The sequence below is a fragment of the Parasteatoda tepidariorum genome, chromosome 8, assembly GCF_043381705.1.
Source record: "Parasteatoda tepidariorum isolate YZ-2023 chromosome 8, CAS_Ptep_4.0, whole genome shotgun sequence".
NCBI lineage: Eukaryota > Metazoa > Arthropoda > Arachnida > Araneae > Theridiidae > Parasteatoda > Parasteatoda tepidariorum.
In genome coordinates this window covers 78,108,078-78,121,623 of record NC_092211.1, presented here as the reverse complement: position 1 = coordinate 78,121,623, position 13,546 = coordinate 78,108,078, and the positions used below count along the sequence as shown (strand labels likewise).

General features: G+C 30.9%; 1 protein-coding gene across 1 annotated transcript in view; it reads right to left on the bottom strand.

The window, feature by feature from the left end:
* Nucleotides 1-7,461: 7,461 nt before the first annotated feature.
* Nucleotides 7,462-13,546, bottom strand: part of LOC107438171 (uncharacterized) — a 12,707-nt gene continuing 6,622 nt past the window's right edge. Inside the window, exon 2 of the mRNA XM_016050385.3 lies at nucleotides 7,462-8,607. Within this exon, the coding sequence (XP_015905871.2) occupies nucleotides 7,794-8,607 (814 nt within the window). The 3' untranslated portion in view covers nucleotides 7,462-7,793. The remainder of the gene's footprint in view (nucleotides 8,608-13,546) is intronic.

Sequence of the window (13,546 nt, the reverse complement as noted above, 5' to 3'; positions counted from 1 at the left end):
CATTACCACAGACGGTGGAGTTTACTTTACTGCAGTTCTTGAATACTTAACAGCCGAAATACTGGAATTGGCTTTGAACGCAGCTCGGACTGAAGGATCTTCAAGAATACAGCCACGACATTTGAATATAGCATTAAGATCAGACTTGGAGCTTTTTCCTCTTTTTCGGACAGCTATTTTTCCAGAGAGTACGCACCATCCAGACAATAATGTAAATCGCTAAATTACTGAAGAAGCTGGCATACTAAGACCACAACCTCGAATAATAACAACTCAATCTTTAAGCAACAGCAGACGGTCAGCTAATGGTTCACAAAGACTGAAACCTCCAAAATAAAAAGTCTCGTAATTATTTAAACTAATTGAGCCAATACTCATTATGTTTTTTCAATAGATTTTTTCTATAATCATTTGTTAATAGTTAATTGTATTAAAAATAGGTTATTATCTTAGATTTTGTTTTGGAGAATAAATTTTTATTTTACGAGGAGAAATATTTGTTCTACGAAATAAGTTTGTTTTACGAAATAAATTTATTTCTCGAAACGAGAATTTCCACAACATATGCATACCTCATTTTGTTAAGCAGTTGGTTACCTACACTGTTTCCGCCAAAGGAATTATATAATTCCCTTTAGAATTATAAAAAAATTATAATATAAAAAATAAATGAATAAATTAGTAAAAAGATGTAAATAAAATAGTAATTAATGCAATAAAATAGCCGTTGTAATTTGAAATCATTTGGCATATTTTGCAAAGGATTTTGGAAACATAGCTCACTGTTTTTCTGGTTAGTTAATTTTTTTTCATTGAAAATAGTTTTTTATTTTATTTTAATACAGAAAATCACGATGCTTTCCTACTAAATTACTTTTTTTTATAGTCCCGCAGAGGACTGATCGTAAAGACACGGTTCCCAGTAGAATAGTGAAGTCAAGCTTCACTGGCTGCGGTTAGAGCCCTGAATTAGACAGGCCGACTTATCATTTATTTTTGAAGCAAAAAGCTAACATAAGCACATAACATAACTAATACTAACATAACGTTAACTTGCGAACTTGTTTGCTCCAATATTGCTTGATAGGTCAGCTCTTATAGTATAGGAGCCTTAGCTGCGGTCAGTAAGCTGGTGGGTGACCACTTTGATCAGCCTGCGTAGGGACTGAGGGTGCGCGGTATCGGTTCTCGTTAAACTGTTCCACCGTGAAGTGCTTGACTTGCGCGCAAGTCTTCGGGCTACCAAAGCAGGGAAGGCATCCCCTCTGCAGAGGATCAAAATTGCGATGGCATGTCTTCGGATCATCTTCAGGGATGTTTCCCAGATCGTCGCCAATAGCCCATTGAGTAACTCTAAAGTGAAGGAAATGAAGCATCTACCTATCTTCTTAATTATTTTCTAACTATCAATTTTGACTACGGATGTACTCTAGAGAGCAATTTACTGCCTTTTAGGGCCAGGTTCATTAGCTGCGCTGAAGTAGGTTTCCCTGACCGTCGCCTATCGTGCAGTTCTACTGCAACGTAAATAAAGTACCTACCTACCTTTTTTGTAACATGAAAGCAATATTGTCGAATTTGGTACTAATCAGTTCTGAAGTTGCGCTACTGAGTTTCCATATTTTTTCAAAACTTAACATTGGCGTTCGACGCACAGGAAGCCATTCAGACACTCAGCCGTCACTGCGGAGGCTTGAAGCACAATCCATGGGTATAAATTCAATTAAGTAGTAAAAAAATTTTTTTTTCCTTTGAAAAATGAAAACGCGTCTTAAAACACCCACTTCAAATTGATTTATAATGCATTTATTTAAAGAGTACCGTAAACTGACGCCTAAAACAAAATTGAAGGGCTTGGGATTATATAATGACTAGGAGGCTTCGCCCCCTATCCGATGCTCGCTCATTGGATTCGTTCTTAATGTCTAGCTTTTGTATACTCTTCTGAACACTGAAGTTCCGAAAACTTTTCACTGTAGAAAATTCTAAACCTGTGCATTTCAATATTAATTTGAAATTGCAAACAGTTCAGATATTTTTCTTAATCACACTATTCTAAATTTCAGTTGTTGAGAAAAGTAACTGTTGTAAGTTTTGTTTTAAAGTCTTTCCCACCAGAGGGCTAAAACCATGTGTTGTAAAACAATATGAAATAGTACTGAACGCCGGATGTAAAGCATCGGCTTCGATGAAGATAATTTTGTGAGAATTTTTTTGATAATTCGGTGAGAATTCACCCGATTAGACATATGCAGGCCCGGACTGGCCAGTAGGCAGACCGGGCAAATGCCCGGTGGGCCGGTCTGGCCTGAGGGCCGGTAGGGCCGAGCTAGCAGCGACATTTTTTTTATTTTATACATTGCATGAATTTCAAATAATATTGCGCAAATAATAATATTAAATAACATATATACATATATGATATATGTAGTAATAATATTGTTTCAATATATAGGGTAATTCAGATCATGCGTGCCACCCATTTTTTTGAGAATGGAGCAAATAATTAATTTGAAATAAAAAATCTAATAACTAAATCGATCCTAAGGAATTCAATAGTGATATTGTTAATTCCCGGAAGTAGTCAGGAGTACCGGAATTTGAACACAGTTTTGATTTTTTAAATGGAAACCTATATCTTATTTTGCATCATTGGAGAGGGTTTTCGAAAAAAAGAAACTTTTACTTGAATTTTTTTTTATATCTCTTACTTATTTCTTATACATTTTCTATATCCCAAGATAATAGATGCGAAAAAATTCTGATTATTTACTTCAATTTATCATTTTTATCAAAAATAATTCACTTAAATTATCAAAATCGCTTCAATTTTTATAAAACATGGGAAGAAAAGCACAAATGTGTTTTAATGAAGGTATTAGACATTATGACGAAAAAAATTTTTTTTTAGTGAATATGTCAAAATCTATTTAATACGTATTTTTTCTCATCTATTATCTTGAAAATAGTAGGAGATATTAGAAAATATTTTAATTAAAAGTTATTTTTTTTCAAAAACTCTCCAATGATGTCAAATAAGATATAGGTTTCTATTTAAAAAATATATGAAATATCGTGTATATGAAAAACTTCTTGCTGTTGTAGCGTGTAAATCTTCAACTGGACAGAATATGTAGCGTCAATGGAACGCCGATTTCCGGCAAATGGAAAATTGCACGCAGATTTTTCCTATCTAGATCCGAAACGTTTCCCTGAAAAACGTCTTAGCAAGCTTCAATCTGGCGAACTAAATGAGTTAAGCAAACTCTTGCTAAAATTTGACGAAACAGCTATAGATGAAAATTTGCGGATTGAACTAAGAAATTTAGCTTTATATTGGGAAAAACTGAAAAATTCAGACTTAGAAGATTATAAAATAACCACAGAAGATCATTCAAATGAAGATAATAACGACTTTACTTTGGAAACAAAAGAAGAAGTAAGTCTAAAATGTGAGACACGCAGTGCTTACAAAAATTGTGTTATTTGTTGCTACAAGATGTTACACAGATTCAATTTATTAACCATTTCTTACAATTTAATTAGTCTAGTATTAAAATTTTTACTAACATTGTCAAAAACTCAGGTGCCTTGAGAAAGATCATTCTCCACATTAAAAGTAATTAAAAATCGAATGAGGAGTACTTTATCTTCGGATAATTTGAATGCTCTCATGGTAATGGCAATAGAAAAAAATCTATTAATGAAATTAGATAGCGACGACATGATCGATAAAGTGGCAGAAAATAGTGAGCCTCTTCAAAAGTTAAATTAAATTTTAATTTAATGACTTTTGAAGAAGCATTAAATATATTTTTAAAAAAATGTTTACATAAATCATTCATGTATGTGTAGTATAATAAATATTTTTATTTACTCTTCATCTTTCACCTTCTTTGTGATTTTATCAACCTATGTTTCCTCATAAGACCATGTATTTTAAACTGAAATATATTTTATAAAGAGTTATTCAGCAATTTTTATCTACTTTCTTACTTCGATAAATTAACTTACGTTCATGAGAATTTATAAGTAAAAAATGCCTAAAAATTATACATTAGGAGCCGCGTACGCTTCGCGCAAGCGCTGTTTATGTGAACCAGAGGGCCGATATCTCTGAAATGCCCGGGCCGATTTCAGATCTCAGTCCGGGCCTGGACATATGATGCTCTCGAAGTGCTCTTGCGCGTCGAAGCCTATCAATTAAAACGTATTAGCGTTTTATGTAATATAGATTAGGCATATGATGCTCACTACGTGCTCTTGAGCGCTGAAGCCTATCAATTAAAAATGAAAACTGTTGCCAATGCGAGAAAAGAAATATCATCGGTTTTATTGATACATACGTATTAGCGTTTTATATAATATAGATAGATAAGTCACGTTTAAAAATTGTTCGGGAAAACGTTTTCTGAGCTATAAAACATTTCTATGCATGGAGCTTTCATGTAATGGAAATTCCTTTAAGTTGTAAAATTGGAAACAAAAATAAGTAACAGTTTGAGATATAGAGTCACCTTTAAAAATAAGTAGGGCTTATCGTACCATTGCCGCTCATGCCATCAATTTTTCTTTAATTCGTAAACTTTTGCATATGATCTGTTCAGTATATTTTAATTTATTGGCATTATATAATTTTATATGCTCTTTTTAATTACTAGACATTTATACTCCCTTTAATGCATACATATGAATTATTTCTATGTAATTAGGATGATATATAAATATATGTTCAGGTTGTAAAAAAGTTTGGAAAATGTCAAATATCTAGAGAAATATGCATCGGACCGATAAAGTGAAACTAGACACATTCAGTATTTTTAAAGGATATAAAATGATACCACACTCGATTTTCACCCTACCCCAAGTGAGTGCAGCAGGGGTCAACAATAAAAACTTTAATATGAACCCCTATTTTTTTATTGCAGATACGCTTTTTCCAGAAAAAAAGCCTATTTCAACTACAAATTTATGCATTTTGCTTCACACATGACGAGAAAAATTATATAGGGTGCGAGCTGTTTAAAATGGAAAATCTCGAGAGCCATCAGAGTAGGGGGAACTGAGCGCTTCGGATTGGAATAAGCAAATGCTTCTTAAAAAGTTTGAGTATTTATTTCTTTACAACTATGGGTATATTTAAAAAAATTTGACGATATCTTTTTAATCTGAAACAAGTTTCAAATGAATTCCTCATTGCAAATAATTATAAAAAATGAGCAGCATTTCCGCCTTTATGTTAACCATATATGTGCTTTTCCCATCACGTGGTTTAGACTAAACAAATGCTTCTTAAAATTTTTTAAGTATTCATTTCTTCACATCTATGGGTATTTTTGAAAAACTCAACTCTTACTTTGTAATCTGAAACAAGTTTCAAATGAATTTCTTCATCATTATTTGGAGTAAACAAATTCTTCTTAAAACTTTTGATTACTTATTTCTTGACATGTATGGGTATTTTTTGAAAAATTTACTTTCACTTTGTAATCAGGAGCACGTTTCAAATGGTTTCCTTATCGCAAAAAATTATAAAAAATTTCGCAATCTATCCTTCACTATGTCAACTTATATATGATCTCAATGTTTTATTTATTTTTTCTAGTGTTTAATTCGTAATGTTTTATTTATTTTTTATTAATGTTTCTACTTTTTTTTCACATCTATAGCTATTTTTGAAAAATTTTACGTTTACTTTGTAATTAGAAACAAGTTTCAAAGGAAATCCTCATTGCAAAAAAATTATCAAAAAATTTTCCATAAGTCTTTCTATATTTATATATATATATGCTCATAACGTAGCATTGTTTGGACTAAAAGCTGCTTCTTAAAAATTTTGAGTATTTATTTCCTGACACATATGGGCATTTTTGTAAAAATTGACGCTCACTTTATAATTTGAAACAAGTTTAAAATTATTTCCTCATTGAAAAAATTTAAAAAAAAACTCCCAAATTGTCCTTTATTACGTTAATTATGGTTATATGCTCTTAATGCGGTGAGTAAACAAATCCTTCTTAAAAATTTTGAGTACTTATTTCTTGAAAGAAATTGGTACTTTTAAAAAAAAATGACGCTCACTTTGTAATTTGAAATAAGTTTCAAATTCCTCAATGCAAAAAATTATGAAAAATACACTAAGTGCCCTCCATTATGTTAACTATATATATACTCTTAACGTAACATGGTTTAAATTAAACAAATGCTTTTTAAATATTTTGAGTTCTTATTTCTTCTAATCTAAGGGGATTTTGATAAAATTTGACGCTTACTTTGAAACCTGAAAAAAGTTTAAAATGGATTCCTCATTGCAAAAAATTATAAAAAATTAGCAATTAATCCTTCAGTATGTTAACTATATTAATGCTCTCTGCGTAATATGGTTTAGACCAAACAAATACTTCTTGAAAATTTTTTAGTATTTATTTCTCCACATACGGGCATTTTTGAAAAATTTGACGCTTACTTTGTAATCTTAAACAAGTTTCAAATGAATTTCTCATTGAAAAAGTTATAAAAAATTCGAAAAATGTCCTCCATCATGATCTACATACATGCTCTTAACGTAGCATTGTTTGAACTAAAATTTACTTCCTAAAAATTTTGGGTATAGTATTAACAGACTCGCTATCGTATCGAATTTCAGATACGACATGTTTATTAGTTAGTAAAGATGAAAACAATAACAAAAATGTATTAATTTTTCTTAAAAACTTAAATAGTATCAGCTTATTTATTAAGAAGTGAGCGAGTGTTTAGTGTCTAATTGCTGATCCCACGACAAATTAAGTAGTTATTATGCTCGATCACTTGACTTTCGACTAGATAATTGATCTTTAACATTTAAGGACAGATAAATAGATCTTTATCATTTAAGGAATCATTTCATCATTAGCACCATAACTTCATTATGTTACCAGATATAGATTTATAATAGCTATATTTATCTGTTTCATTGATGCCTATTTTGTTGACTAACATTTCCAGCAAGGCATGTAAGATTGCGAGAGTTTTCAAACTCTGATTAATACACTCATAATTACACAGATGTTTCAGGCACCGGATGAATTTAAAACGCAATTGTTAGGGCTCTGAAATGGTGATGTTATTTTTTGATTATATGGTGACTATGTTCAAAATTTCATACATTTGACATTCTGTAACAGTTCTGTGATGTGAGATACTTTTTTAAGCTCCTATGCCCGCAGTATATTGCTGAAGATCTCATGAACCTATCATCATTGTGCTATAAGGAATTTTTAAAGATTTCCAAATGAATAACTGTTAGTTTTTCTGTATTAATTATTATTTTTTTTTATAAAACCTGCTATTTCCATAGAAATGAAACAGCACTCATGAATTGATGTCCATTAATTTAAGTGGAAGAGGTTACACTTCATTAACATATGTTAGGAAGAAAACGCATGTATATTAATGGGAGGGTAATATATCTACGATTCATGCAAATAGTATCATATTTTTATTCAAGTCATTATCAAAACAATAAAACAAAACTGAAAAACTCAACATAAATGTACAACTTAAATGAGATCCACTACAAACTGAATGTGCATCATAAAAATGTAAGTGATATTCACCACACGTCAGAAGCTTCAACTTCAGAAATTCTTCAGGCACAGAAATATCACAGTGAGTTGCATTATTTTACACATTTTAACTCCCTGATTATCTCAATATTTAGAACAGAAGAATAAAAAAAAAAAAACAAATATGGCATTACAGTGTTACAAACATTCAGTGATAAAAAATAAATACAGGATGAAGAGTAATAATTAACCGCCAGATTTATTCGCTTGTAGCATCGACATGAATTTAATGTCCTTCTTGTCAGCCACGTCCAATTTCCATCGAGAAAAGTCATTGAATAATTGTCTGAAAGTTGAATTTCGTAAGGCAAAAAGCATTATGAATTTCGTCAAGTAATGGCATACATAATCAATGAAGCCCATAGAGTCTGGGCACGGCAACCCTACTAATTCATGAATATAGGTTGAAATCGAATTCCAGGTTAAAGCTTCTTGCATTTCACTCATAGCAGCAACGACACTTTTTCCCATATTTACCGATACTGGACTAGCATCAGCAACCCGCACTTTGTATTCTTTAGTGAGGAGTGACTTACATGCCGATACAACCTGAGGATAATCACCATGGCACAAGTTAAATTGATCTTCAATACCCAAAAGAAATCCAATAGCTCGCCAAAAGTGAATTAAGGCATCATAATCTTCCTCGCTGCAGCCATGGATACCTACACGAGATCGGAAAAGTACCATGGGGCCGACAAAAGCCCATTGAGTGACAGCCATATCCCATTGAGAAACGTAGACAATGCCATCGTTTAATGCGGACATCTTTTTACCAACTCTGGCATGCATATTTCTAACGATGGATAAAGATCTCTGAGCAGGATCGTTGATGTCAAAAACATTTCCTTCGTACCATTTCTGAATGTGTCGTACAGTCTGAAGGTATCTGTGGAAAAGAGATAGTTTGGTATCCGATTCGCCTGTTGACCGTAGAGTCTTTATGTTCTTTGTGAAATAAAAGGACAAAAGTAGGCCACATAGATGACTGAAGTTTATACTGAAAATAAATAAATAAAATGATTAGTCATGAATAGTATTAACGAATAGTATTAGTTATGAATAGAATTAACGAATATTATGGCTAATAAACTAAATAATGTTATTTTAATGAAATTGCCCATCTTGAATTTTAGGTACAAATTTACGATTTTCTTTTTCTTCTTCTTTTGTATTTAACAAAAATTCGCAGAAAATCCTCAGCGACCATGTCGTATGATTATGCGGCATGTAAAAGATACCTGGAGTGCCTTATTGGCTCCTGGCATTTCCGGCAAAATTAAATTCCTAGTGCACTTTAGCAACCAAATAGAGTCTCTGTGCTGCCATTTAGTGTGGCAGAAACTAGACATCCAAATTAACATGGCCAACGGTATCTCACCCATTGTGGTGGTCCTGAAAGCGTAGATACCACTTTTGGAGAACGCACTAGGTCTGCTCATCGGGAAGACTGATTGTGCAGCTCATAGGAAATAAAAAAATTTAAAAAAATTTTGATGATAGAAGCACTGAATAAAAGCACTATTTAAAAATAGGTGAAAAGTAAAGAGGAAGCTTCATCAAATTAGGTGAAAAAAATTTAATAATTTTTAGAACTTCTATGGATATTTTCCTAAAAAATAAAAAGCAACAACATTATGCTGTTGGTTTTAATGAATAATTTAACACTGTGTATTTTTCTGTTTTCAGACATTTTGAAATTTAAGTTTATTATGGTTAACTGATGAACTTTTCAAATTTAAATTAAATAAAAACAAAGATATTTATTCAAAATCTTAGCAGAGGCGAATGCATAATGCTTAAATACCCATTACAAATGCTGGTTGCAGACTTGCTTTTGGTATAATTTTGACCGAAAAAATGAGTAGAAAAATCTAAAATATCATGCACTGTATTTCTTCAATTCTAATTAGACGACGGCCTTGCATTTTACATATTTTGAACGATATAACTGAGTATAGTGTAAATATCCTGCGTTGAGAAAATGAAATAAAAAGGATTAATGCTGTTGTAGTTCATTTGCGTCGCACTAGAGCTGCACAATGGGCTATTGGCGACGGTCTGGGAAACATCCCTGAGGATGATCCGAAGGCATGCCGTCACAATTTTGATGCTCTGCTTAAGGGAATGGCACCTCCGCTTCGGTAGCCCAACGAACTCCACGCGAAATCGAGCACTTTACGGTTGAACAGTTTAACGAGGACCAATACCGCACACCCTCGGTCCCTACGCAGACTGATCCAAGTAGTCACCCACCCGCACACAAAGGATTAATGCATTTTCAGCCGTCTACATCCTTTTGACATTTGAGAAAAGAAAGTGACCTTCTTAAGAAATATGTTATGCTTAAGAAATATGTTAAGTTTTATATATATTTTGCACAAATTACGAATTATTGTTAGTAAAGAAATTTGTTATCCAAAAATTGCTTTGAAAGAATTTATCTAAATAACTAAACGACTATCTTTGTTTAAAGTCACAAACGTCATAAATGATTCATACTAAGTTTTCGCATTGGATAAGCAAATCGCATGACAAGTTATTCAAAGCTAAGTAGCATTTTCACCCCAGTGGTGCTCTCTTTAAAGGCGCTCCTACCTGACTTAATTCGAGGCAATGACTGGTGAGCTAGGAATGTCCAAGTGTCATTATAAGCAACAACTCATGGCAAGCTTTTAAATAAACACGGGTAAAGTTTCAGATATCTTCAGCATGATATTAATAAAAGTTATAATTTATTACTTTCTAGTTTCTTTAATAGAAAAATATCTGCAGAATAAAAGATGTTTTTGTTATTTTTTATCATTTTGCTACAAAGTAATATTTATCTTCGAATAAATTTTATATACTATTGTAACCAATCACTTGTTCAAGTAAAATTATTAACACAAAAGAAGTATTTAAAATTTAAAAATAAGATGAAGGTACGATTTTTCGCACTACTGTTCAATATTATTTCTGGTGGTCAAATATAATAAACGCCTTTTTCATAGGGATTGAAAAATAAAAACTTCAAGACCAGCTTCGTGGATGAAGTTGCAGTTCTATGAAAATTACTTTCCTTACAGTAAGTTTATTTGGTAAATGAAAGTAATGATCAAATTAAATTAATAAAAACTGTAAACAATAACAGCAATCAAGAAGTTTATAACCGATTAATTGATTGCTAGAAAATGTTTAGAAGAACAAATGGTTTTAATTGTTATGACTGGGCTCTAATAATCGGTAATATCCGAAAAAAAATTGACGAATGCGATCTTTAAAAGTAAATTTCAAAATATCGATGAATCGCTTATAGGTAAAAACATGTTTCAAAAAATGCAAGTGAGCGAACAGAAATATGACAGTTGAGACAGACGAGAAAGTTTCTTACAGACGAATTTTTCAGTGATTCTTTGGTACAGTGCTTTAACAAGATTTGGTGTGTTTTTTATTTTTTATTTTTTCAGGCCATCGGAAATCTTTACCACGCTTTCGAAAATTGAAGCATAGTACCAAAATAACCTTTCTTCGTGCAAGAAATTAGTCAAACATCATTAGAATTTCTAGCATTTTTGCTAGCTTTGAGTTCATTCTGAAAACGATCGGTCGTCATAGTAAGGGAAAAATATTACTAACTCATGGAATTATTAAACGTGTGAAAGAGTTTTATTCATAGGAGATAGAGAAGCGTGTAACGACGCCAAATAAAGAATTGCAGTTCGAATCTTCAGAGCCAAACGGAGTAAATAGTTATCTAGTTTTATTTAATAATAAAAAATAAAAAAATTAACATTGAAATTTAGAGAACGTTCCTGAAAATGCACTACTTTTTAGAATTTTTTTTTTTTTTTAGTTTATAAAAACGGTGTTATATTTCTTAGTATTATTTTTGAATAACATAAGGCATCATTTGGGTTTCAAGAGTTGAACATCAATAAACATAAGTTTTTCAAAACTTAGAAAACTATTTTTCATACTTTTTATAGAAAATATGAATTGAATATAGCGCATTACTTTACATTAGTCATTTTATTTAACATTGGTCTTTAAATTTACAATAACTGTCTAACTACATAAAAGTCGACCTAAACTGACTATAGTTTGAGCCGACATTCCACTGTCAATAATTTTTTTTTCTTCAATCAATTTTCTCTATATTGACAATGCAACGCAACTTAAAAAGAGTTTGGTAAAATTCCTTGATTTTACCTGTGGGTACGAGATTTTCCACATGGTTTCTAAGCAAAGGATTTCTTTGAGAAATTCTTTGCTTCCATAACCATCTCGGATTTTAGGTTTTTTTAGTTTGTGTTTTCTTGATATTTTTTTTTATACTTAACAACTTTTGATGATATAGTATTAGCAAAATATCTTTAAAAAAAGTTACAAGAAAGAGGGGTTATAATTATTTGGAGAAATAGCGTCTGATAATTTTTAGAACTTCCAAGAATTTTCGCACAAATTATAGAACAATAAAAAGATGCGATTTATAGTTTTGAGAAAGTCCATAAAAACAACACGTTTCTCAGTTTTTTATATTTTTTAATATGTAATTTTATTACAGTTTAAATTGATGTAAACTGATCTGAATGAACCTAAAAATTCTTTAAAGCAAATTGTATAAAAAATAATACTAATCTAATAACAGGTAACTATATACTATTAAACTATTTATCGAAAACTGCTAATTGTAGAGTTGTTATGGTATTTATTTTGTCAAAAATTTTTATTAGAGAATTCAAAATACCGCACGATTTATATCTCAAATTGTGATTGGGTGGCAGCTTGTATTTGGCATGCATCGAAAAATACTGCCAAAAAGAGTAAATATTTATCATCAGTTCATTTGTGAAAATTTATTAAAGAAGAGAGAAAACATTTTAAAAATTTTCCACCTTGTCTTTTCTTTTCAGCAAAATGTCTGAATTACGCATTAAATAACATGTTTATTAGAATAATAACAAATTTCAGACGTCACTACGTATTTAAAACTCTTCAATATGTACTATACATTAAACCTGTTTTTAGAATTATACGAAAGGAAAGACAAAAGAATAAATTACAGTTGATTGTAAGCAATTACATTTAATCTTCACAGAACCACACACAGAAGGAAATGTCCTTGACATTGAAACATACAAAAAGAAAATTTTAACATCTATAATCGTTGCTAATTTAAAAAAAAAAAAAACTTTGAGAAACTTAATTGACAAAAAACTTAGAAGATGAGAATGATTTAATCTAACACGCACACAAACAAAGAATCTACACACAAAAAAGGTTTTAGAATGAATACTTTTTGATCGTTGGATTAATTTGTACAATTTTGAGTATCAATATGCTCATAATATTCTTATGCAAATTTATTTAGCCTTCAAAATCTGAAATTATTCTAAAGTGTCGAGTTATATTATAATTTGTAAAGCGCATTTTTTTATTTTAGTGGTTAAAAACACTTTTCTAACCTCTCATACATCTGATGGATGCTTCAATAGTGATTTTTGACTTAAAAAGGGATTTTTTTTATTTTTTACTTTACTTGCATAATAGAACTTATTTATCTTATTTAATAATTATATCAGAAAGTATGAAAAAATTCTGGATGAAAACTTCTCAGGCTTTGAAACAAAAGTTCGAGAATTACTCTCTATTCTGAATAATTTTTAAAATACACAATAATTAGTAAAATAATAAACGATATAAAATGAACCACATTTTAAACTAGATTTCAATAGCACATGTTTAAATAAAACAAAAGTTTTTTTTCTTCTAAATTTTCACTAAAAATTAAATTTAAATTTTAGAATATAAATTCAAGATTTATATATATATATATATATATACAGGGTGGTCCCGAATTCATGGTACAAACTTTAATGGTAGGTACAGGACATTGTAACAATGATTTATTGTATAGGAATGTATAGTCGCAAGTGACGCGGTGAGGCGTAAACAGG